General features: G+C 36.6%; 1 protein-coding gene across 3 annotated transcripts in view; it reads left to right on the top strand.

The window, feature by feature from the left end:
• The window catches only part of ORC5 (origin recognition complex subunit 5), a 70,179-nt gene extending 42,673 nt beyond the window's left edge, over positions 1–27,506 (top strand). For all 3 annotated transcript variants that reach the window (XM_060196370.1, XM_007532674.3, XM_060196371.1), the window contains 2 exons: positions 17,455–17,567; positions 26,955–27,506. In XM_060196370.1, the coding sequence (XP_060052353.1) occupies positions 17,455–17,567; positions 26,955–27,000 (159 nt within the window). In that variant the 3' untranslated portion in view covers positions 27,001–27,506. The remainder of the gene's footprint in view (positions 1–17,454; positions 17,568–26,954) is intronic.
• Positions 27,507–27,767: the final 261 nt, after the last annotated feature.

Here is a 27,767-nt window from a genome sequence, read left to right as displayed (position 1 = left end):
CTGTTGGATCTCTTTGTTGCTCTGTTTCTAGTTGGTTCAGCTGAGTTGTTAGATGCTTAACTAGTGATTTCTCCTCTATTAATGTGGGCCTGTATTGCTATAAACTTCCCTCTCAAGATTGCTTTTACTATATTCCATAGGGTCTGATAACTGGTTTTTTCATTTTCATTGATATCAAGGAAATTCTTAATTTCTTCAACAACCCATGTATTATTCATATGCATGTTGTTTAGTCTCCAGACTTGGAGGCATGGGTCTTTTCTTTTTGTCATTGATTTCTAGCCTCATACCATCGTGGTCTAAGAGGATGCGTTTTATGATTTTAATATTCACGTATATGGTTAGGCTGTCTTTGTGACCCATCATATGGTTAATCCTTGTGAATGATCCATGTTTACTTGAGTAGAAACTGTGTTCATTTCTTTTGGGATTGAAAGTTCTTTATATATCTGTTAGGTCCATTTCATTTATGGTTTCAATTAAAACTGCTATTTCCCTTTTGATTTTTTTGTCAAGGTCTCTTACTGTGAGTGGTATGTTTCAGTCTCCTACTATTACTGTGTCACTGTCAGTATCTACCTTAAGTTCAGTGAGTACTTGTTTTATATAATTGGGTGCAATTATATTTATAATGGCTTTGGCTTCTTGTTGGATTGATCCTTTGATCAATATGTAGTGTCCCTCTCTATCGCTACTTACTTTCTTTACCTGAAAGTGTATTTTATCTGAGAACAGAATTACTGGTACTGCTCTTTTTTTCTGCATTATTGTCTTGGAACATCTTGTTCCAACCACATTAAGCTTCTGTTGATCTTTTCTTTGACTGTGTTTCCTGGAGACATACAGTGGATAGATCATGGTCTCTAATATATTTAGCTGCTGTGAGTCTTTTCACAGGTGAATTTCACAGGCCATTCACATTTAGGGTGATTATTGATACATGTGGTTTCCGTACATCCATTCTGGGCTTTGTTTTAAAGTTGTTTTAGGTTGTTGATTGTTTTCGCATTTCCTTCTGTCATTTTGTGTGGATGCTTCTTCTATATGGTGATTTTCCTCACTAATTTAACTATTGTGATAAGTGTAATAACTTATTTTAAAAAGTTTTAAATAAGTTAAAAATAAGTTAAAAATAAGTTTTAAAAAAGTTAAAAATAAGTTTTAAAAAAAACTTATTTTTGTCTTGAACTAGTTACTATTTGATAACACTGTTTTTTCCATTACTTCCCTCTCCTTTCCTATTTTGTTATTCTTTCTTGTTTATGTTGTGTTCTTAGTTCTAGTCTACTGCTGTTCACCTCACCTAGAACATGTAATCCTTTGTTTCCCATGGGACTCCTTTCAGCATTTCATGCTAGATAGGGTTGATGGTGACAAATTCCTTTAGCTTCTGAATATTTGAGAAGACCTTTATTTCTCCTTCTTACTGGAAGGACAGCTTTAAGGAACAGCTTTGAGGAATAGAGTATACATGGCTGGCAGTTCTTATCTTTTAGTATTTTAAATATGTCATTCCACTCTCTCCTTGCCTCCAGGCTTTGTGAAGAGAGATCTGATGAAACTTTTGTATACCACTTTTCTTCTCCTAGTAGTTTGCAATAATCTTTCCTTGTTCTTGAGTTTTAATATTTTTACTATGATATATATAATATAGTCTATATTAAATTATACTACATATATTATAATATATAATACAAATTATATATTTTTATCTTTATTATATAATATATAATAATATATGTTATATATTATATTATAATATATATGTATTATTGGTCTTTTTGTATTTAGGTACATGGGTATAAGCTCTGCTTCCAGGGGGTTTATATTCTGAGGATTTCCCAGGTGAGGAAAATGCTCAGCTATAATTTCCCTGAATATAGCCTCTGTTCCCTTTACCCTGTCCTCTTCCCCAGGAATTCTTGTCACTCTTACGTTCGACCTTCTGATGGAGTCTGCATTTGCACAGAGGGTTGCTTCATTCTTTCTAAACCTTTCTTTTCCATCATCCTTAAATTGCAAGAAGAGACTAATTGTATCTTCTAGTTTAGATATTCCTTCCTCTGCATGAGTGAGCCTACTTCCAGAGCCTGATCCTTGACTTTGTACTGCACTCAAAGTGTTTTCACACCCTGCAATTCTATTTGAAGTTTGTCTTTCTTGCTTTTTAACTGCTTTGTAAATTCTGATTGAAATTCTTCTTTCATATTTTCTAATTTCTTAGAGAACTTTGGAGTTTTTCTTTTGTGTTTCCTAACTCCTCAATAAAATAATTCTTTCAATCCTTGAGTATGCTTCTCAGTACTGTACTTAGGTTCTTGAAGAGACTTCATAATGAGCTTCCTATAGTCTTTCTCTGACTCTATTTCTAAAATTTCTTGGAGTTCTGTTTCATTTATGTCTTTTTGAGTTGTCATGTTCTGAAGTTTGTTTTTGCTAATTCTCTGCACATTTATTGTGCTGGGTATTACTGAGTCATCAGGTAGTGCTATTATAATTATTATTGCTGAGTCAACAGGTAGTGCTATTATTGTAATTATTAGATTTCACTTTGACCTTGAACTTGGGTTGCACAGAAGCCAAATAAGTGCACTAAGTGATCCTATTTTTCCTCCTAAATAGAAATGTCTCTTGAACGTCCCTTCCACTTTCACTGCCATTTTTTCCCCTATGAAACCTGGGGCTTCTTTTTTTGTTTGTTTTTGCTTTCAGGGTAAAATACCATGGCACCAAAATGTCCTCTATCATTCCATGTCATGACAGGGCTTAAACCTGGATCATGCTCATGGCGTTACAGGTACCCTACACACTGAGCTGTCTTAACTCCCAGATAGATATATCTTAAAAATAAATTTAGGGGGTCGGGCGGTGGTGCAGTGGGTTAAGTGCATGTGGCGCAAAGCGCAGGGACCGGCGTAAGGATCCCAGTTCGAGCCCCCGGCTTCCCACCTGCAGGGGAGTCGCTTCACAGGCAGTGATGCAGGTCTACAGGTATCTATCTTTCTCTCCCCCTCTCTGTCTTCCCCTCCTCTCTCCATTTCTCTCTGTCCTATCCAACAATGAACAACATCAACAATGGCAATAATAATAACCACAACGAGGCTACAACAATAAGGGCAACAAAAAGGGGGGGGGGGAAATGGAAAAAAAATTAATTTAATCCTATTTTCTGTTTTCAGTTCTTTTTTCCACCTGGGTCATCCCTGGGGTATGTTGACTATACAGCTCCATTGGTCCTAGCAGATGAGAGATGGGGGGAGAGAGAGAGAGAGATGGAGGAATAGATAAAATGAGAGTCACTGCAACACTACTCCTTCCCTCCTATGCAGGCATACCCATGTGATGGCCAGGGACTTGAACCTGGGTTCTTGCACATGCTAGACTGTGCTCTATTAGATGAGTTGCCACTCAGCTACAGAGCCAGGTCTACCAAGCATTTCTTTAAGGCTCTTTGCAGATTAACTCTTGTTTCCTGCCACTTCCTTCATTCACGTTATACACCATTCACATTAAGCTGTTACCTCTTATAGGCAGATTATTTTTTTGTATGTAGTTTCATATATGCTGTTACCTTATCACTACTGAACTCTATTTAATGCTCCCTCACTTGCCTTCAGATGAATCCAACAAATCTACATTTTGTCTCTCCCATCTCAGTCATTTTATTCTCTGTAATATATGTCTTATCTGTTATATGATAAATATATTTGTGTATGTACACGTACACATGTATACACATATAAGGTCACATATATACACATATATGTAAACATATTTATACTTATAAATATGTTATAACTGGGCCAGCGAGATGCATACCTGTATAGTGCACCTGCTTTGTCATGCGTTCAACCAGGTTCAAGCCCAGCTCTCAGTGCACTGAGGAAGTGTCAGCACTATGATAGCTTTCACGCTCTGTTGGAAAAACAATCACACTAGAGCAATAAAGGCCTGGCAGTGACAAACACAACATTTACATTTTCATTACCAGTTTATACATGTTTATCTCTCCTCATACTTCACATTATTTGAGCAGTTGGACTTTTTTTTTCTTTTTGCCTCTTACACAGTGCCTTGAACATGAAATTCACTCATGAGTTAATGACTTCATGAGTTAGTGACTTGCCATGCTTCTAAGCGCATTCTTTCTAGGTACTACAGGTTTCCAGTATTTGTGCTGAAGAAGTACCAGAGGTTAGAAGTGCTATCTTTAGTTGCTTTCTGTATGAACACATGCCACATTTTATTTGTCTTAGTTTACTTGAAGAGTAGCAAGCCATTATGCTTTTCATTTTCTTAAAGTAATAGAACATTGAGGTAATGATTTTGGTAGCTTTGACAGTATTTGTCTCCCATTGTAATACTTGTCACTTCTAACTTGTGTATTGTAAAAATATAAGTTGAACTCTCTTGTATGTGCCTTATGCAAGTAAGCTATGAAATCATTTGAATGTAGATCAAATTCAGTGCTTTTTGGGTTGTACAGATCATATACTGACATATCACATGGTAAGTTAATTTATTTTTTTAAAAATGTAATGTTTCAGATTGTAGTGCTGCTTTAGTAAAAGTTTTAAAAAGTATTTCACAAGTCGACATACATACTAACCTGTGAAAGTTTAAAAATAATGAGCATGTTAAAAATTAATTACAGTTGTAAATTGATTTTCTTTTGTTGGCAGAAGAACATAGATTATTAGCCCAGGAACAGGTTCACACTGTTTTAACATTAAGCACTTCCAGCTGCAGCTTGTTAGTGACTGCCTCTCAGATTAAGAGAAAAAAGTCCTCACTGTGGTACATGAACTCCTATTGTTAAGACATAAATAACCAGCACATCTCCTACATGAAAGAGAACAAAGAACATAATAGTAGACAGCAAAAACTAAGCAAATATGGCATAGTCCTATATTAGGTATAAAATTTCTATGTATAAGGTTTCCTATTTCTTTTTGTGTGAATGCCTCAGTCATGGGGGGGGGAAAGGTTCACTTTGATTTTTTTTAGATCATTTTAAGATAAAGTAAATTTTAAACATTATTATTTTAAGATCGCATAAATTCCTTTAATTGTGTCAGTATGCTGCTAAAGCAGAGGGGTTGGGGAATATGGTCCCCTTAGATTTATTTTTAAGCTGAGTACTAAGCCCCAGAATTTTTGTTTTGAGGAGCCATCAATGAAAGCATAAATAAAACAGAGGTAGAGTTCTTAACTTTTACTGTTAACTTTTTTTAAAAAATTTTTTATTTAAGAAAGGATTAATGAACAAAACCATAAGGTAGTTGGGGTACAACTCCACACAATTCCCACCACCCAATCTCCATAACCCACCCCCTCCCATGATAGCTTTCCCATTCTCTGTCCCTCTGGGAGCATGGACCCAGGGTCATTGAGGGTTGCAGAAGGTAGAAGGTCTGGCTTCTGTAATTGCTTCCCCGCTGAACATGGGTGTTGACTGGTCAGTCCATACTCCCAGTCTGCCTCTCTCCCTAGTAAGGTGTGTCTCTGGGGAAGCTGAGCTCCAGGACACATTGGTGGGGTCTTCAATCCAGGGAAGCCTGGCCAGCATCCTGGTGGCATCTGGAACCTGGTGATTGAAAAGAGAGTTAACATACGAAGCCAAACAATTTGTTGAGCAATCATGGATCCCAAGCTTGGAATAGTGGAGAGGAAGTGTTAGGGAGGTACTCACTGCAAACTCTAGTGTACTTCTGCTTTCAGGTATATATTTTGCAGTAGTTTATGGATACATGTGAACATAAGCTCTCTCTCACAGAAACTGGTGTATATCTAGGTTATGGGACTTTGTTAGAAAGTGAACCACCTGAGCTGAAATTAGAGTGTACTATAAAAGGAAAGGTCTCACCCGAGTAATGAAGCTGAAGGGTTGTCATTCCACACGTGACGTCTCTGAACACAGTCTGAGGTGAAGCATGTTGAAGTGGCAATCGTTGCGTTGGTTAGGTTGTGATAGGCGGATGCAATATTATTTGGTATGGATTGGGAGATGCATACGGGAAAGTGGGCCCTATCCAAGGGTTCCAGGACTGGGGGAAGTAGGGGCTCTATAGTGGAGATGTGAGGTTCCTGCTGTCTTAGGGTTCAAAAAGACAATTGGTAGTTAATGTTATCATCACATTATTTGGTAATTGGGTTAACTTTGAAAAGTCCTTTTGTTATGGTTTGCTGTACAGTATCCAGTATCTTGTATATAGCTGTGCTATTGGATGCTTCTAATCTACTTGGTCTAGGCTTTTGAGAGGGTCCGCATATCAAATACACAGCCTATATATTAAAAAGATTCATTTTGTGTTTCCTGTGTGTTAAATACTATACTGTAAACCAGTGTGTATTTAATAATGTTTTTGCATGTGTTGCTTCAATTTAGAGATTTATATACAATAAAATAAATTTAAAAGAGTGCACCAACTTAATAGAAAATTAATGCTAATTTTGTATCCCAGAATATCCTGAAATTTTTATCTGAAATAAAATCCGAAATAGGAGAATCTTAAAAAAAAGCAATTTTTTCATTTATTTATTTATTTATAAAAAGGAGACATTAATAAAACCATAGGATAAGAGGGGTACAACTCCACACAATTTCCACCACCCGATCTCCATATCCCATCCCCTCCCCCGATAGCTTTCCTATTCTTTATCCCTCTGGGAGTATGGACCCAGGGTCATTGTGGGATGCAGAAGGTGAAAGGTCTGGCTTCTGTAATTCCTTCCGTGCTGAACATTGGCGTTGACTGGTCGATCCATACTCCCAGTCTGCTCTCTCTTTTCCTAGTAGGGTGGGGCTCGGGGAAGCGGAGCTCCAGGACACATTGGTGAGGTTGTCTATCCAGGGAAGTCTGGTTGGCATCATGGTAGCATCTGGAACCTGGTGGCTGAAAAGAGAGTTAGCATACAAAGCCAAACAAATTTTTAAACAATCATGGACCTAAAAGCTGGAACAGTGCAGATGAAGTGTTGGGGGGGTCCTCCATTTTGTAGATAGCTACTAGGCCTATTTTAGTTATATTCCAAAGTGCCTCTGGCTATACTAGTTTTTGTTTGTTTTTTTTATCTGAGCCTGAAATCTGATATGCAGGTAGATTCAAGTTATTGTCTGGGGAGATGATGTCATGGCTGGAAAGGGGACAGAAAGCTGGATCAAGGAAGAGAGTAGCTCCCTAATGTGGGAAAGGGGTATAAATATTGCTGACTGTAAACACCATTGATTTGATTTGGTCTGGGCCCATATTCAACTTAGGAGCCTATGTGACCTTTGCATCCCTGTAGATCTGAGCTCACATTCTGTGGTCATGAGTAGGAACATTCCAAGCTGCCCAATATCGACCTATCTTCCTTGGTGTAGCATAGAGTATGTTGTCAATCCTCCCTTCGGAGGATGGAACATTCTCTACCATTGTTGATCCACATTGAGGGCAAGGTCCTATGGAGGGCCCACAAAGGGGTCTATTTTGTTGTTCTTGATAGATATGACTGGTAACAATGGAGAAAGGGATTTATTTGAGGTCTAGGCCCATCATGTCTGTTTGAGAATCTCAGGACTCCCTGACTAGGACCCCAGCTGATTGGGTGGCCTGATAGTGACTAAGGAGTCATCTTTAAAATATGCCAATCTCTTGCCCTTATTCAGCTTTTGCAGTCCTTGTTTTGCTAAGGTTAGCTTTGGAGTGAGTGAGGGAAGTGTAATAGGAAGTAGGTGAGAAGGGCATCTAAGTCTAATTAGATACTATTTCATTATGAACTTTATACTGACTCACTACAGCTATTGTGTACTTTTGCTTTCAGGTATATATTTTCCCCTAATTTATGGATACATGTAAACATATGCTCTATCTCACGGGACATGGTCTATATCTAGGTTTTGTGACTTTGTTAGGAAGTGAACCACCTGGAATGGCATTAGAGAATCCTATGAAAACAAAGGTCTCACCCAAGTAATGAAGGTGAAAGGTTGACATTCCACACCTGAAGTCTCTGGACACAGTCTGAAGTGAAGCATGCTGAGGTGGTACTTGTTGCATTGATTAGGTAGGGATCAGCGGATGCAATATTATTTGGTATGAGTTGAGAGAAGCATGCAGGAAAGTGTGCCCCACCCTTTGGGGGAAATATAAGCTCTGTAGGGGAAATTTGAAGTTCCTGCTGTCTTAGGGTTAAAGAAGACACTAGATAGTTATTGTTATAATCACATTATTTGGCAATTGGGTTAACTTTGAAAAATCCCTTTGTTCGGATTTGCTGTATCATACCCAACATCAATCACCATAATTTATGTCCTTTGACATTATTGCATATAGCTGTGCAATCTGTTGCTTCTGTTCTCCCTGGTCTAGGCTTTTGAGTCAACATATCAAAGACTTAGCCTATGTATTAAAAAAGACTCAGTCTGTGCTTTATTGAGACATACGATCAATTTTTCCCCTCATATTAATTAGTGATTTATATGACTACAAATTAATAGGAGTGTACATAAACACCATTCCTACCACCAAAAGATTGTGTCCCATCCCACCCACCACCTGCTCCTGCCGCCCAGAATATCTACCCTCACCCTCACCCCAGGGTTTTTACTTTGGTGCCCTACTCCAGATTTAGTCAAATCTTGCTTTTAGTTTCCCTTTCTGTTCTTCTCAACTTCTGTTGATGAGTGACATCATCCCATACTCATCTTTATCTTTCTGACTTAACTCAGTTAACACAATTCCTTCTAGCTCCATCCAAGATGGGTCAGAGAAGGTGGGTTCATTGTTCTTAATAGCTGCATAGTATTCCATTGTGTATATATACCACAGCTTTCTCAGCCACTCATCTGCTGTTGGGCACCTGGGTTGCTTCCAGGTTTTAGCTATTACGAATTGTGCTGCTATGAACATAGGTGTACACATATCTTTTCGGTTGGGTATTAGGGAGTCCTTGGGGTATATCCCCAGGAGAGGAATTACTGGGTCATATGGTAGGTCCATGTCTAGCCTTGAGAGAGTTCTCTAGACTGCTCTCCACAGAGGCTGGACCAATTTATATTCCCACCAGCAGTGCAGAAGGAAAAAAAAAGTAATTTTATATTTAACGTTCTATGAAAAGCAAAAATGTCAGTAGGTTAATGCCACATTAATATTTTACTTAAGTGAAATCAAATCCTTTGCATTCTATTCACAGAATTATTGATTGTTAATTCTCAAGGTGAGTCTGTAATCTATATTCTGGGTCAGGGCACTGACTTATTTTATTCTTTCTGTTATAATTTCACTTTTTTTCCCCCAGTTAGTTTGTAGTATGTACTCTGTTGGTTTCCTTTTTTTTTAAATTTATTTTTTATTTAAGAAAGGATAAATTAACAAAACCGTAGGGTAGAAGAGGTTCAACTCCACACAATTCCCACCAGCCAAACTCCATATCCCACCCCCTCCCCTGATAGCTTTCCCAGTCTCTATCCCTCTGGGAGCATGGACCCAGGGTCCTTGTGGGTTGCAGAAGGTAGAAGGTCTGGCTTCTGTAATTGCTTCCCCGCTGAACATGGATGTTGACTGGTCGGTCCATACTCCCAGTCTGCCTCTCTCTTTACCAGGTAGGGTAGGTCTCTGGGGAAGCGGAGCTCCAGGACACATTGGTGGGGTCTTCAGTCCAGGGAAGCCTAGCCGGCATCCTGGTGGCATCTGGAACCTGTTGGCTGAAAAGAGAGTTAACATACAAAGCCAAACAAATTGTTGAGCAATCATAGACCCAAAGGTTATAGTGGAGAGGAAGTGTTGGGGGGCGGGGTACTACCTGCAAACTCTAGTGTACTTCTGCTTTCAGGTATATATTTTGTACTTGTTTATGGATACGTGTGAACATATGCTCTATCTCCTGGAACCTGGTCTATATCTAGGTTTTGGGACTTTGTTAGAAAGTGATCCACCCGGGATGGAATTAGAGAATACTGTGAGAGGAAAGGTCTCACCCAAGTAATGAAGCTGAAGGGTTGTCATTCCACACCTGAAGTCTCTGGACACAGTCTGAGCTGAAGCATGTTGAGGTGGCAATCGTTGCGTTATTATTTGATACGGATTGGGAGATGCATGTGGGGAAATGGGCCCTATCCTAAGTTTCCAGGACTGGGAGAAATATAGGCTCTATAGTGGAGATGTGAGGTTCCTGCTGTCTTAGGGTTCATAAAGACAATGGATAGTTAATGTTATCATCACATTATTTGGTAATTGGGTTAACTTTGAAAAGTCCTTTTGTTAGGGTTTGCTGTACAGTACCCAGTGTCTTGTAAATAGCTGTGCCACTGGTTGCCTCTAATCTACTTGGTCTAGGCTTTTGAGAGAGTCCATGTATCAAATACACAGCCTATATATTAAGAAGACTCAGTCTGTGTTTTAAAAACTTTGAGACAATTAATTTCCCCCCTCTCATATTAATTAAGTAGTGGTTTATATGACTACACTTTACTAGTAGTGTACATAAACTCCATTCCCACCACCAAAAGAGCTAAGCTGCAGCATCTTCATAGTAGGCACTTTTCAGCGTAGAACAGTTTCAAAGCTAATATTTTGTATATTTTCCCTTTTCATTGCCATCTTCTATAAAGCATTCCTTACATAGTCTGCCGGACTAAAGTGATTTGTTCTCCATATTCGGCAGCAGCTCCATATCTAGAGTTTTCTAAGGAATATAAGTGTTGGAGTGAGATTTTACTCAAGTTCATAGTTTATTGACCTTAAACATTTACAAACCTTTCTATAGTTGTTTCTTCATTTAGAACAAAGGTTTTTATTATAGGGCCCATCCATGGTGGGATTGTTGTGATGAGTGAAGAAATAAAAGTGTCTACATCTGCAGTCTGTAGATATATACCTATTTAGTGGCTATATATTTATTCTGTAGAGCCTGAAATCAATAAATTTTAATTCATACCCCACTAATTACCTGCAGTTTTGATATTCACTTGTTCCCATAGCATTTTCTTCTCTCACTCAATTTTTCCCACATCCTTTGCTATATATCCTGAGTGAATATTAGTTTACATATATGTATATATATATATACATATATATATACACACACACACACATATATATAGATATAGATATCATTCTCAAGAATTTTTAAAAAATTTAAGAGAAAAGATAAAAATGCTGATGGGATATTTATTACAGGAGACATAGTCTTGATAAACCACCTTATGTTATTATATTCATCAGGAACCAATATGTGTTATTTTGACTGAACATTTTATGTTAAATACATTATTTAATGTAAATGTTTAATTTGAAGTTTACGAGTTACAAGTCTAAAATGTTTTCTAATAAATCTTTAGCATGGTATATGTATTGTACTTTCTTCTTGGGTCTTTTGTACTAAATAATTTTGACACTTGTGCTAGACTGTCTCAATATATAAGGTGTTTTTGGAGTGACTAATGAGTGATGGAAATGCCAGTCATCCTTTCATGATACCTTTTTTCTCTTCTGTAAAGTGAGGGGTTGAGCTTTAGATTTCCAATACTGATAGGCTAGCTGAAAATTTTATTTACACTAATTAATAATACACTGAAGCATTTTTGCTTTTGATATGTTTAAAATACAGTTGATTTTTTTTCTTTACTCAGAGAAACAGACAAGAAAAAAAGCTCTTTTCATTAAAAAAAATATAGATATGAAAGTAGAATTTGGGAATAAGTAGAACACTTAGATTGGGATTTATATTAAAGTAGTTTATCTATAATTCACCTGTGCTTGAGACAGGTGATAAATTGTCCTAGTCAAAGAACTATAGTATTTTTGTGAGGCCTTCTTGGGCTAACAACATGAAAGCAATGATTAGCAAACCCTTCTTGTGACAGCCACAAGTAATAACTTGCTGGATTTCAATAGGAAAATCTATATACTCATGTAGCCCTTCCCCATGCATGTCAGTATTGAACTAATCAAAATTCTTGACTTGCGCACTTTATGCAGTCTTGTATAGGTAGTTTCTTTTATAATCCTGATAAGGGTCACATCAAAGTTTTGTTGTTGTTGTTGTTGTTTTATTTCTGAGTAGATTTATGTAACTTTGTAAGAATTTAAATATTTTAAGGTAAAATTTATTCCATTGGTCTTTCTCAAACCCTCTAAAATATAGTGTCTTTTATGAACATATTTATTCAGTAATTATTTGGGGGGAATATTTGTTTAACTTGAAGTGTCAACATTTAGTTCTCTGGAATAAAATGTTTGAGCGCAGTTGCCAAATGTTTAATTTTATGCATGGTATCAGCTTTTTTTCTTCTTTTTCTTCCCATTTCCTTCATATTGTGGCAGCCTTACTTCTATTCAAGTTCTTTGGGCCAGAAAGATACCTCACTGGTTATAGTGTGACACTGGTGCTCTTTCATGCACAATTTTACTGCTCCCAGGCTGACTTTTATTCTATTTATATCAGATAGAGAGAGAGAGAGAGAAACAGAGACAGAAAGGTGAAATAAAATGCCACAGTATAGCACAGATCCAGTATCTGGAGCCCACCCTGGTCCTGTCCATGGTGTTTCCATGTGATACTGGGCTTCAAACCCATGTCTCCACATACCTGGTGTGCTCTCTCTCTCAACCATTATCACTGCCTTCAATATTAGGTTGTGCTCACTATTTTTAATCAATATGATACAGAAAACCCATGAGTAGATGGTGTATTTGATCCAGTTTCTGATCTTCCTGTTGTTGTTCCTCCTTCATGCTAATGCTTCCTTTTATTATTTCTTTTTTGTTTGAAGAGCTTAATTCAGCTGTGACTTTAATACAGGTATGCTGGAGACAGTCTTTAGTCCTAATTTGGATAGTTTTGTCATTCAGGGTGTCCACAATTACCAGTCCTGTTTTGCCAGGCTTCCTGTTCTAAACTGGGAGGTGGAAGATGATAACCCTCCTTATGTTGTTGGATTGGGAAATCATAAAACTTCCTGCCTCTATATCACTCTTCCTTTCCTTCATACCGAGGCAGTCTGTCTTTCTCTTTCCACTCTCAAAATACTCCTTTGGTTGCTGCAACTGTAATTTCCTAGATTTATAGTTGCACTTACAGGGAAGAATAGAAGTAAAAAAATATGCCTTCTTTCTTTCTGGACAGAAGTATTCCTGCACTTTTTTTTTTTTTTTTAGTTAGTTCTCTCAGCCTAGGAGGTAGCACAGTAAATAAAGTATTGAGGTCCCAAGTTTGATCTCCAACATCATATGTACCTGCTTGATACTCTGATTCTTTCTCTCTTTCTCATTAATGGATAAATAAATCTTTAAAAATTACTATCTTCATCAAACCCTGCTATATAATAAACTCTATTAGTATGTGTTTATGAAATATGTTCCAGACTAATTCAAAGCTAAAAAGCATGAGATGTCTTCTGTAAATTTGACAAGTGTTTAAAAATATTTCAGAGTATACACACATTTTACCATTATTATTTAGAGAGCTTTTCCCCCAACAAAGATTAAATCCTTCTGAGACAGTACTTACATAGGCTGCAAATTATTTCAATTTGTTTTTTGCTGAAACCAGTATTATTCTAAGTTATTTCCTGTCCTCTAAATCCTAATAGGAATGAATTCTATGTATCTATTTTCTTTCAATAATAAATTTGTTTTTGAATCATTGGCTGCTACAGCAAATAGAAATGACTGTCTCTACCTTTGCACATGCAATACTGAAGATACCACTATAAATCTGGTTCTGATTCTTTATTATCCATAGATTTCTGCCTCATTCCCACTAATCATAACAAAGTTTCTATGATTAATGCTTGCCTAGAGGTGAAACTTCATTGTATTATAATGAACATTTAAAGTTGGGCAAAGAAGTTTATCAGTGGTGGTGGAAAAAGACCCAAGTCAGTGGTGAGAGCATTCTGTATGTGCCTAGTACAGGGAGATGACAGATTGCACTCATGTGCCAATGATTGTACTTTGAACCATTTGTCCCCTCCCCTTGCAGTAAATAAAAAAAATTTTTTTTTCTAAAACTTCATTTTGTTTGTTTTAATTGGTAGAACAGAGGAAGATGGGGGCGGGGGGGATAGAGAGACACCAGCAGCACTGTTTCACCACTCACAGAAGTTTCCCTGCAAGTGGGGACCTGGGCTTGAACCAGGATCCTTCTTCATGGTAATGTGTGCTCTCAATCAGGTGTGCCACTGCCCATTCCCCAAAACTTCATTCTTAGAATTCATAGTACCTAGAAGGAGTTCCAAAGAGATTCATGAATATTGGAATATCGAAAATAAAAAATAGATGATTTTAAAGATAGAACAATGAGGATGAAAGTGTGCTTATACTTTCACACATATAGACATAATTTTGCAAGTATTTATTTTTTCCAAAAGTTTTCATTTAGTTGTAAATTAATGTGCTAGTGGTTAAAATGTTGAATCAGTCAATCTTTAGGCTTGATTTCTTCCACTTTACCCTTATGGTATTTTTAGTAAAATGACAAGATACTTTTATATTATTTGTATATTTGTATACTGCTTTATGTTATGTTCTAAATTTTCAAGTTATTTTGTTTCTCTTGAAAAGATAAAGAATAAAAATTCTCTGGAATTATTTTAAAATGTGATTAATCACATCCTATTTTATTTAGGTTTAGATTTTTCATGTATTAGCTTTTTATAAATCAGACAACCACCTCACCACACCCCTAAAAAAACTGAACAGTGATCTTATTAGTGTTTTGGCTGCTACATTTTGCATAATTTACATGATTTGCCCATGGAATTCTGGTAGAAATGAAAAGGACTCAACAGACTACCTGCTCCAGCTTAACTACACTTGGAAATTGATTATAACTAATGTGGTAAAGTAGTAAAAAATTAAATTGTGTATTAGTGGGTTGTTGGGAGAAAGTTATGACATTTTTGCATAAAAAAACAAGAGTATGTCTTGATTTTTCCAATAACCCAATAAAATATATTTGAACTCTGAACTAGATTAGCAATGTACTTATGATTCTAGTAAGAGATATAAAAGAAAGTAATTTGGCATGCAGTCTGGGCTAAAGAATTGAAAGTATTTGGATCACAGGAAACTAATAGTTATAAGAAAAATTATGAGAAAAGCCAGTGGCAAAGTAAAAGGTAATTTTATTTTCTATACTAGAAGAAAAAACTAAGAAACCTCCCTATACTTGTTAATATAGGGATATCATATGTATATTTCAAATGACTGTTATTACTTACTCTTACAAATGAATCTCAGGAAAACTGAGATTCATTTGAAATTAAAAATATAGTTTGCCATAGGAGACTATAATAATTCTTTCTTATATAGCTGGCTATTCATTAAAATTTGAGACCTTTCTCATCAAGATTCCTGCCTGTTTTGTCTGTTTCCAGATTTTATTGGGAGGGATTTTAATTGTTTACAGTACAGTTGTTGATACATGGGTACAGTTTCTCATCTCCCCATGATAGGTATCTGCAGAAAATCCCAATGCCTTCTCCACTCCCTCCCTTCCCTAGAGTCTTGTATTTTGGTGGAGTACACCATGTCTAGTTCAAGTTTCAGCCTGTGTTCTCTTTCTTTCTTTCTTTCTTTCTTTTTTTCTTCCTTTCTTTCTTTCTTTCTTCCTCCCTTCCTCCCTCCTATCCTTCCTTCCTTCCTTCCTTCCTTTCTTTCTTTCTTTCTTTCTTTCTTTCTTTCTTTCTTTCTTTCTTTCTTTCTTTCTTTTTTTCTTTTGCCTCCAGGGTTATCACTGGGGCTAGGTGACTGCACTATGAATCCACTTCTCCTGGAGGCCATTTTTTCCATTTTGTTGCTCTTGTTATTATTGTTATTGTTGTTGTCATTGTTGTTATTGCCAGATAGGACAGAGAGAAATTGAGAGAGGAGGGGAAGTCAGACACCTGCAGACCTGCTTCACTGCTTGTGACGTGACCCCCCCCTTGCAGGTAGGGAGCCAGGGTCTTGAACCAGGATCCTCACACAAGTCCTTGCCCTTTGCACTTAATCTGCTGTGCTACTGCCCGGCCCCCCTTTCCTTCTTTCTTAAGTATTACCTGTGAATGAAATCATCCAGCGCTCGTCTTTCTCTTTTTGGCTTATTTCATTTAACATCATCCTTTTGATATTCATCCAAGATTAGGCAAAGGAGATGCCATCATCAGTTTGAACAACAAAGTGATAATCCATTGTGTACATATTTCACAGCTTTCTTAACTCATCATTTGGGGGGCATTTGGGTTGCTTCCAAGTTTTAACTGTTACAATTTTGCTGCTATGAACATAGGTGTAAATGAAAGCAGGAGAGAAATGGTCAAGTGATAGGATAGGTTCATTTCTAGTATTCTGAGTAACCTCTAGACTTTTTTTTCACATTGGTTGGACCAATACTTTGTCTTGACTGTTAACATATTAGTAGTTAGCATATTAGTAACTATACTTCCATCATTCCTTAGTTGTCCATCCTGTTCTGTTTCACTTTCCTTCATAGTAAAAATCTCAAGCAACTCATAAGAGATGGGTTTAGGGCCTGCATTTTGTTATTAAGTGAATACCTTCAATTATTCTCTTTTAGTTATATTTTGGTTTTGTTTTATTGGATTAAGACAAATTGGAAGGGGGGAAATAATAGAGAGGGAGAGTCAGAGACACCTGCAGCATTGCTTCACCAATTGCAGAACTTTCCTCCTACAGATGGGGGCTGGGTCTTGAACCCAGGTCATGGCTCATTGTAACATGTACGCTCAACTGGGTATACCGTTGCCCAGCACTTACATCTTCTTTATTCTTTTTCATTAGTATTCATATATTCACCATTCTGTCCTTAGACTTTTTCACATATTATTCTGTTTTAGATGTAGCTTTTAAAAATAGCATGTATGTAGATTTAAATTTTTTCCTTTAGTTTGCAGCAGTTACTTTACTTTTAATATACTTAGTGAAATAATTTTGTCGATTGGTAATCAGTTTTTAAGAAAGACTAATAAATCCATATCTGATATATTTCTTATCTCTTATCTGATTGGCTACCCAACTCTAAAAAATTCCCAGATTCACCTTTAACTTCTCAAGGAGTGTAATTTTGATAATCTGAAATATTTAGTGAGACGTTCCATATTATGTTTATGAGAAGGAATTTGTTTTAGTTTTCGTCTTTAAGGGTAGTAATAATTTCTTGTAGCCATTAAGGGAGCAAAGATGTCTCTAATGGAATTTTTTTTAGACTGCTAGTTTGCAACTCAGATTCTAAGCATAAGTACCTATTTGCATGTGTGTGTGTATATATATATATATATATGTATATATATATATATATATATATATACATATATATATATATATATATATATATTTCAGAATATTCTTTGTAAATATCTTGTGGTCTCAGTTATTTATTTCAAGAGCTATATAATGTTCCAGGGGGGAAAAGAGACATCTGATAATCTCATTAAAACATTTTCAAAAAATGCTTTCTTATTTTTAGATTTCTTCTCTAGTCACACTTCAGCTGTTAACCCTGGTTGGCCATGATGATCAACTTGATGGACCAAAATACAAATGCACAGTATCATTAGACTTCATCAGATCTATTGCTAGGTAAGTATAAAATAATTGTTAATGTAAAGCGTATTGAATTATATAAAAAATACACCAAATGTAAAAATTACTGCTCTTCCTAATGTAATATCATTGGTCATTTAAACAAGAAAAGATCATTAAGTACCAAGAATTAATATGCTTCACTGTAGAAAAACCCTCTTATCATATTAACAAATGTTGTGAAATTAGGAAATTAATTTATTTGATCACAAAGAACAATATTTTGAGCTACCTTAATATAATGGAGTAATAGGGGTTGACAAAATATCTCACTTGGATGGTGCACTGCTTTGCCATGTATACAGACCAGGTTCTAGCCCAGCCTTCCACTTCATTGAAGGATACTTCAGTGCTTGTGCTTTGGTTTCTTTCTTTCACTCTCTTTGCTTCTCTATCTCACTCTGTCTTAAGAGTTAGGGGGCATAAAGACAGCAATAATATTCTAGTAGTAGACAGGATTTAATGAACAGCTGACTACAAAAATTATGCATTAAACCAGTGTGAGAGAGACTTAAGTCTGAAGTGTTTTAGTTGACTATAAGGGTTTTTTTTTTTTTTTTAATCCCAATTTAGATAACACTGATAGAAATTCACTGTCTAACTCAAAGGATGTAATAGGTCTACTTTGCCATTGAGAGATCAAATCTAGTGTGTCATGTGGAGTTTGAAGTTTTTTAAAAGAGGGACATTGACAAGTGGTACATGCTGAGAGGGTAAGAGGAGGAATATGTCACATTGTTCCTGATGGGTGAGGTGTGAGAGAGGATATGGAGCAGGCATATAGTAACTGTCTCAAATATTTCAGGGGCTGTCATGTGCAAAGTAGATGAAACTAATTCTGAGTAATTCTAGAACATTAGAAGTTCTAGGGAAGAAAGTGTGTCTATCAAAATGAGCACTGTCTAAAAATGTAATGCATCTTCTCACAAAGAGGTATAGTTACTGCTATGGAAAATGTTAAAACCATTTATATGAATGAGTAAATGACCTCATCTCATGGTTGTATCAGGATAATGATCTGTCAGAACTGCATGAAAGGAGTGTATCTGTGTGCAGACTGTTAGGCTGAGTAAGAAAGTTCTTTGCTAGTCTTTTAAAATATGAATATTCTGTTTTAGTATCCTTTAAAAAATTAAACATGGAACTATTTGCATAGATTCAAATGTATTAATATATATCCAAAAACCTATTTATTCAGCTCAAAAATGATACTTGGTATGGGTTTGTATTTAAAGATTTCTTCCAAGTGGGTTTTATAACGTCTTAAAAGTTCAGATTACACAGGTTAGCAAGGCAACTTCTTAGTTAAAAGTTCCATTTTTGGTGCAGCTATTTATGACATGTTGATGACATTTAGATTCACATATATAAAATGAGAGGGTATTTTTGTTTAATGTAGTGCTAGCAATGAACTCATCCTTGTGCTTGAACAGCCTCCCCAACAGAACTGTCTATTCTGGGTGGCTTTTTTTTTTTTTTTTTTTTTAAGAATGGGGTGAGGGGAGAGGTAATACAGGAAAAACTTAGGAGAAATATAAGAGCACTGCACCAGCATTCATGGTCTGCCCATCAGGTGCCAGGACTTGAATCTAGGGCCTCCAGCATGCAAAGCATTTGCTGTACCAGGCATACTATCTCCTAGCCTGAAATGTGAGTTTTGAAATGTATCATTATGATAAAAAAAAAAAATGAACAGTTTTGTACAGAAGAAGTTGAACAGGATCTTAAAGTGTGCCCAGTATGACAAAACAAATTACTATTTAAGCAATGATGTTTTTTAAAAATTATATCCAGTAGCCTTTATCAGAGGCTTAACTTCTGAGTGAAGCATACTTCAAGGAATTTGTCATTGCTATACATGTCATGACGCTACATACTCTAATTTGAATTGTGCTCTGACATCATATTGTATTAGATAGAGGTTTGTAAATTTCTAATCAATGGATATACAGTAGCCCAAACTGAATTTACTATTACTTAATCCACAGTGTCAATGATATTAAATATATATTCAAAAGTACATTTCATTTTACTGCCTCAAATGTGAATAAAAGAACTACGAAGATGGAATTTTACCGTAGATCCTAGGAGCTCTGAAGTTTGCCTTGTTATTGTCTCTTCCCTCCTTTCTCTGGGGAGTAATATTCTTCCTTGTTACCTTAATGAAAATATTACTCTTCCCAGGGGAGACTACTTCCCCTGGACCTGGATTTAGTAGTGGCTGCTTATTTTCTGAAACCCTTGGGGTTAGAGGCTATTTCAGTGTCATTCTTTCTTTGCCTTGCCACTTCCAGATTCTTAGTGCCCCCAGCACTATTGGAATAATAATGGGCTTTGAGAAATGTGCAATCTGCTTCTATTTCTCTATTCTCTTTTGAAGTAATTATTTTCTGCCAGCTTCCCTGCCTTCCCACCTTATATACTGAAGAGCACAAAATTCACAGGTAAACTTTCCACCGAGATTATCAACTTGAATCATAAATCTCAATGTTTATATTCACTATTTAGCTTTGTTGTGTTTCACAGAAGAAAATTGAAGCCAGCTATTGAGAATTTTCTCAGCTACTAACCTTGCTGTCATGTTCTTTCTTTCCTTTTTCAGTAGAGTATCCCTCTCTTCCTGTCTAAGGTGGATTCTTCCAGCTGTGACCTGGGTACCATCTTCTCCACTCCCCTAGAGCCACCTTTACTCACCAGTTTGTCTTCTCAGTGACACTGAACAGTATTTCTCTAGAGACCAGGATTCCACCCTTGTTTGCCCTTCTTTATTCTTTGCCCGGTTTCTTGCTGAGGCTCATTATTTTCATCTGATCTGTAGATGTAACTGGTTTTTGAGACTTGACTTCTTTTTTTAATTAGGCAGATTTAACTGTATCCATCTCTCAAACATTCATCACTCTATATTAATAAGTTTTCAATGTTTAAAGACAAGACCTTTACAAAAAATATTTATTTACTTCTCATGAGAGAGAGAGAAAGCCAGAGCATCACTTTGGCTGGGGTAGAACTCAGAACCTGGTGCTTGAAAATTCCAGTAATTTATTTATGTACCGTGCCTTTTTTTCTTTTTAGGTTAGATTTGCCTCTGCTATAATTAATACCTTTGCAAAACTTAATGCTGGAAATTTTAACTTCTATACATATGCCAACAAAGCTAAGAAAGATATGGCTGTGGCTTCTTTCAATGTTCACTCATTCCTAGTTTAGTGATTAGCACTACGCACTGCCATCTTATATAGGACATGAGTCCTGGAAGTCATTCTTGTTATTTCTCTCATCCACATTCCCAGTACCTCAGACATTAGCTCAGTTGCACCTAATGAGTTTACTTTGTGCTACTGCTATTCTAGGCCAAGCAACCATCACCTCTTCTCTGGTCATCTTCTAATTGGTCTTCTGCCTATTTTATTCTCTTCTTATTTGTTGTCTACTCTATAACCAGAATGATCTTGTAAAGATCTGGTACCAACTTACTACTTCAAAGTCTTCTGTAGATTCCTATAACCCTTTAAAGATTCAAACAGAATCTTTAAAATTGTCTGCAAGCCATAATGACCTGCCTCCTTCCATTATGCTCAACCACATCTGGAACACATGTCTTCTCCCATGGGTATTTGTATTTCAGCCACTTTGTTTCTTCCTCATTCTTTGAATTCACGTTTCTATTTCTCACCTCGCATGATCAGCACTTGACAGTCTCCTCTTTACGTGGCTAACTGCTTCAAATGTAACTATCCCTTGAAGGCACCTTCTCATCTATATTGTGACTACCACAACCACCCCACCTCACATACCACATATAGTTATACAGGTTCCATTTTCTGTTCCTAATACCTATCGTGGCTTTAATAAATTAACCCAATAACTAGAACTCATCTTTCTGTATAGTTTTAAGACGGTAAAAACATGGGCTGTTTGTGCTAATCATTGACTACCACATCTTCAAACTTAATACAGTGTTTTAAATGTAGGGTATGCTAAAAGAAATAAAAGTTGCCATATATACATATATAATAGTCAACCCATATCTATAATCTAGGGAGAACAAATGCAGTTTCCAGTAGAGGGGAGTGGGGACATAGAATTCTATGGTGGAAAAGGTGTGGAATTATACACCTGTTATCTTACAATTTTGTGAATCAATATTAAATCAGTTAATAAAAAATTAATAAAAATAGATATTTAAAAAAGGAACTAAAAGTTGCCTATTTTCTTATGATAACTTAGCCATAAATTTTTAGATAAAAGGGGGTCATTGTGGATGTGATTTTAGGGGAGGTAGAAACTGAGTTTCAGGGGGCTGGACAGTAGCACAGCGGGTTAAGCTCACATGGCGTGAAGTGCAAGGGCTGGTGTAAGGATCCCGGTTCGAGCTCCCAGGTCCCCACCTACACGGGGTCGCTTTGCAAGTCGTGAAGCAGGACTGCAGGTGTCTTTCTCTTCTCCTGTCTTCCACTCCTCTCTCGATTCCTCTCTGTCCTATCCAACAACAATAACAATAACAACTATAACATGGGCAACAAAATGGGAAAAATGGCCTCTAGGAGCAGTGGATTCATAGTGCAGGCACCAAGCCCCAGTGATAACCCTGGAGGCAAAAAAAAAGAACTGAGTTTCATATCAAATTCAAGACTTACTGGAGAGGCAATCCCTAAAGCAAGTACCAAAGAAGATGTGTGAGGGATGTAGGGCGGGAGCTTACTGAGTAGTGTGCTCGCTTTACCATGCACTGAGGCCTGAGGTTTAAGCCTTGTCTGCCACATAGGAGCACCGTGTAAAGGGAAAGCGTCTCTACTAGTGAAATAGTACTGTGGTATCTCTCTTCTCTCTTTCTCTCCTTGTTTTTCATACACTAAAAAGAAAAAAGATTCCACTGGAAGCAGTAGAGTCTTGGCAGGCACAAAGCCCCTGTGAAGTCTTGGGAAGAGGGTGCTGGGGCCGGAGAGATGTAGGTAGACCTGATTCCATACACTTGAAATAGAGAACAGTCAGATTGCAGGACACAATTTAAATGTTCATAATAAGGGAAAACATGTATATTCTTTTTTTAAAAAAAGAACACTTATGTAGGAGCTGAGCCATGCTCCTGGTTACCATGTCCAAGTACCCTTGTTTAAACCCCTGGTTCCCATCTGCAGGGGGAAGCTTCACAAGCAGTGAAGGAAGTGCTGCAGGTGTCTCCTTCACCCTCCCTTTTCAATTTCTCTCTGTTTAATAAAATGAAAGGAAAAGATGGCTGCCAGGAACAAGGGATTCATGTAGGCACTGTGCCCCAGTGATAACCCTGGTGACAATTACATTTTTTTTTTTGATAGGACAGTGAGAAACTAAGAGGGGAGGGGAGGGGAGGGGAGGAGAGGGGAAGATATAGAAGGGGAAAGAAAGCTAGACGCCTGAAAACCTGCTTCACCACCTGTGAAGCAGCCCTTGGAGAGCCGGGTCTCAAACGAGGATCCTTGCACTTTGTTCTCTGTGTGCTTAACCTGGTGTGTTACCACCTAGCTACCAGCAATTACATTTTTTTAAATTTTCCCTTTTGTTGCCCTTGTTGTCTTTTTTTATTGTTGTTGTAGTTGTTGTTGTTATTGATATCGTCATTATTATATGGGACAGAGTAAAATGGAGAGAGATGGGAAAGACGGGGGGGAGAGAAAGATAGACAGCTGCAGACCTGCTTCACCGCTTGTGAAGCGACCCCCCTACAGTTTGGGAGCCAGGGCTCGAACTGGTCTCCTTGCGCTTCACACCAATGTGCTTAACACGCTGCGCTACCGCCCATCTCCCCTCAGCTATTACATTTTTTAAAAAGCAGAATACTGTGCACGCATCCATAAACTTGTACATAGCAGACTTAAGGGGAATGTAGTATGGCCAAAATTGTCAGTAGCCAAGAAATCAAGCAGAATCTATCTAACTTAATAGTAGCCATTTATGACTTTAATCAAGGACACTTTCCAATACAGTGGGATATATGTGTGATTACAGTATGTGTAGTATTTAGGAGGAAGTTAAAGCATCAGATAAGATTCTTCATTTATTCATCTAACATTTACTATATTGTGCTTTATAGTCAGTGCTTAGCTCTTGGGGTGGGCATAGCAGTGTGTTTAGCAGAGGCATGTCCTCGTGAACATTCTTTATTCCACCAAACCCAATTTATTAAAAAATTTCTAATAGAAACAGAAATAGGAGAGGGGAGAAAGAGAGGCACTTGCAGTACAGCTCCACCATTCATCAGGTTTCCTCCATGTAGGTGAGGACTGGAGGTTCGCACCTGGGCCTGAAAAGGTGTGTACTCTACTGGGTGTGCCACGCCCACAGTAACCAAGTTCCCAGTTGCTTTTCTTTCCTAGTCAAAAGGGAGACATTGTAATATAAGATTGCAACTATACCATTTCAAGTCTTAAGAACTGAACTAAAAAAAATTTTTAAAAATCCAAATTCAAACTGCAAAAATGTAATAAAATAATATCTTACAAGAAAGTATTTCATGTAGTAAAAGAATAAGCAAAGTAAAATGAAACCAGAAAGGCAATATTATCAATAAATCCCTTGATAGGTACCATATAATTTACTTGTATGAAAGTATTCTAGAACTCTGTTGAAGAGTTACTCCTAAGCAAATATCCACCAATACTATATCCTATAATACTATAAATACATATATATTTCTTTTTCAGGTGCTTATTTCAGAAAACAATTTCTTTAAGTTCTCTGAGGTAGTCTATGCATAGTATACAAAAACTATCGTATTTGTATTATTCTAAAGTATATCTGAAGCCATAAAAAGCATGCATTTTGTACAATGTATTTAATGTTTATTTATTTTGGATATAAATTGGGGGATGGGGGGGTCGGGCGGTAGTGCAGTGGGTTAAGTCACATGGCGTGAAGCAAAAGGACCGGCAGAAGGATCCTGGTTTGAGCCCCCGGCTCCCCACCTGCAGGGGAGTCATTTCACCATGATGTTCCTTTGTAGTGGCTGGGTGCTCAAGCACAAGTCTTTATATATGACAAAGTCCTGGCCCCCTGCCCCAGGATAGCTTTTAAAAATTTTACATTTTATATATATTTTAAACCAGGCCATCACTTACTTTAGGCTTATGGTGGCGCTAAGGATTGAACCTGGGCCTCTGGAGCTACAGTCCTGAAAGTCTTCCATAACTATTAAGCTATCTCCCAGGTCCTGATTTTTGTTTTTATGTCATTAAAAACTTAATTCTATGACTCAATTTACTTCAGTGCTTCCCAGAAGCAAGGCATAGCAATGGAATGTAGTGAAACTTTCATAAATACATTTAAATTGCTTTATGTTTTTAAATCCATTTGTTCTGTTAAAGAGAATTTTATTGCAGAAACTATGCTATGATTAGTTTCACAAATAGATAACTAAATAAGTACTAATAATTCACAACGGATTTTTCATGTGTTTTTCTTGTATTAGTCATTAAAAGTATTTCTTAGTTATCAGAACAAAGTTGCAATTCTCTGTTTTCCTTTCCCCTCTTATATCATTGTAAGTTTTCATATTGATCATTTTATATAACTATAGAATATTTTTGTTAAATGTCTTCTAGTCCCATACTATTGGACTTTTAAGTTATTTCAGTCTTAGCTTCATCTTAACTATTTTTTTATTATCCAGTGTCAATTTAAAAACACTCATGAAAGCAACCAGCAAAACCACTTTATCTTTTCATTTTTTATTCGTAGCTTAAAACTCAAAGTCATTGTAGAGAAATGTACCTAGAGAAACATACAAAGTATACTACTTGTTTATCCTTTTAATTAATAATGGCCTACTCTGTTTCCTTCAAAGGTATTCTTAAAAGATTGTTTTAACTAGTATCATGATTAAAAAGGAAGTTAGTTATTAGAACTGCCTTGTTGGGGGTCAGGCGGTAGCACAGTGGGTTAAGTGCACATGGTGCAAAGTGCAAGGAACGGAGAAGGATCCTGGTTTGAGCCCCCAGCTCCCCACCTGCAGGGTAGTCGCTTGACAGGCGGTGAAGCGGGTCTGCAGGTGTCTTTTTCTCCCCCCCTCTGTCTTCCCCTCCTCTCCCCACTTCTTTCTGTCCTATCCAACAATGATATCAATAACAACAATAATAATAACCACAACAACAATAAAACAACAAGGGCAACAAAAGGAGGGGAAGCAAATTTTAAAAAATTAAAAAATATGAAAACTGTCTTGTTGATTTAAATTCTTTTAGAGTATTCTAGAGTTGAAAGAGGGAAAAAATGGGTTTATGATATAATAATCATACCTTTATGGTTGAAGTAAGACTGCTTTTTATATTTGAATAACTATTTTTAGTTGTTATATAATTACTGGTGCTAACAGGACTGTTGTGGGCAGTTTCTATATCATGTAGAAAGATCTTGTTTTCTTCAGGGGTACTATTGTACTTGAACAGCATATTCTTCAGTCCAGCAGTAGATATCACAATAGCCATAGCTTCTCATTTGATCTATTTTTAAGTGTTTTTATCATCAGTATCTACAGTCCCCCCATTCTGAATTTTAAAAAATATTTGATACGCCAATCATTTGCTTAGAATCTTTTTAAAGTGTATCACAAGATGATAGACAAAAGCATTGATGATACTTTAATAAATAAGAGCATGCAATTAGTGAATCTTTAAAAGGCCCTTCTCACATGATTATTTTTGTAGAATTGAATACTTAAGACTTTAATTTTATACTTATTCTAGATCATTATATCTAATTATTTTGACCATTTATTCAAATAATAAACCTCCACGTCTGAATATTTATAGTGAAGAATGAGTTTGGAGAAAGGAAAGTAATTATATGTCTTTTTCTCCCTGCTATATTCTGCCTGCCATCACAGTATAAAAATATACATTCTCATAGTCTGTTTGTTGTATCATATTCTTGGATCATACAGATTTAGTTACAATACACACACGCCAAGCAGTATTAAGACTGAGAAGAATGAGAACTACAAATCAGAATAGATGAGTTGTGCATTATGTAATGATAAAAACAGGTGTTCTGGGAGATAAACATTGTTCAAAAGAAAAAGATAAGTACTTCTGCATTTCTAATTACTTTATTCTCATTAGACAAAAAGCAAACAGCCTTCAAATGAAATCCTAATGTTCTATAATTTAGTTTTAATATAGAATGTTGAAAAGTTTTAAGAAAAACAGACTTCATGGGAATGAGAAGCTTTTAAGAAGCTGTTCTTAGCAACATTTTTAGAAATTAATGTCCGTTTCATTTTAGTGCTTTTGATAGCATTTTAGAATTGTTTAGCCATAGTTGTGAACTATTATGTATGGTTTCTTATAATCAGACAAAACTGAGCAGTCTCGGGGGGTAAGGATACTAACATATCTGTTTTTTTGTTTATAGGACGGTGAACTTTGACATAATAAAATACTTGTATGATTTCTTGTGAAAACAAGCCTCAAAGCCATATGGACATTGTGACAATGACTAAGCCAAGCTGTGTTCATCCAGCTACTTAGCTGGCCAGGGAGAGGAGTTCTTTGGCTGTATTGGATTTGTCCAGACAGGTGCTGGCCCAGCATGGAATCTGATGAAAATACTCTGATTGGTCTGGGTGAATGTGAGCAGAAGACTATTTACCAGGGGCCCTGGAGTATTTGGAAGCAATGTGTTAATTATAAACAGCAGGGTTTGAGCACAATCTGTTCTACTCTTAATGATGTTATCTTAACACTGAAATTGCCTGCAACCCATTTACTTAGGACTACATTTTGCTCTGTGAACTATCCCCTGCGCTTTGAACATGCCAGCAGCCCTTGTATATAAGCCCAGTCTTTTCACTTCCTCTCCACAGGAACTGCTACAGTTGCTTGCCAAAGCAGGTTTTCCTAAGGCCACAGTTTTAAAAGATGATAGTTGCAAAATAGAATAAACAAAAGTTTCTGAAAATCAGAATCTTGTCTATGCTTATCTTCTCACCATAATTTCTTAAAAGCCCAGAGTAGTTTGATCAGATATAGGTCAACTTTCCATCTTTAAGCCTACTTGGTAAGTACAGTGTGCTTGTGAGAGGTTTATCTGGTCGTTCATACAAATTAATTGTCCAGTCAAGCTTTTAAATCCATATGATGGTATTTTTTTAAATCAGAAAAATGTTTTACTTTTGTCATAGTTTTCATATTAAAATGAATTATTTGTAATGGAAGTCTGATAAAA

This window comes from Erinaceus europaeus, chromosome 8, assembly GCF_950295315.1.
Source record: "Erinaceus europaeus chromosome 8, mEriEur2.1, whole genome shotgun sequence".
Classification (NCBI taxonomy): domain Eukaryota; kingdom Metazoa; phylum Chordata; class Mammalia; order Eulipotyphla; family Erinaceidae; genus Erinaceus; species Erinaceus europaeus.
This window is presented reverse-complemented; position numbering and strand designations above follow the sequence as displayed.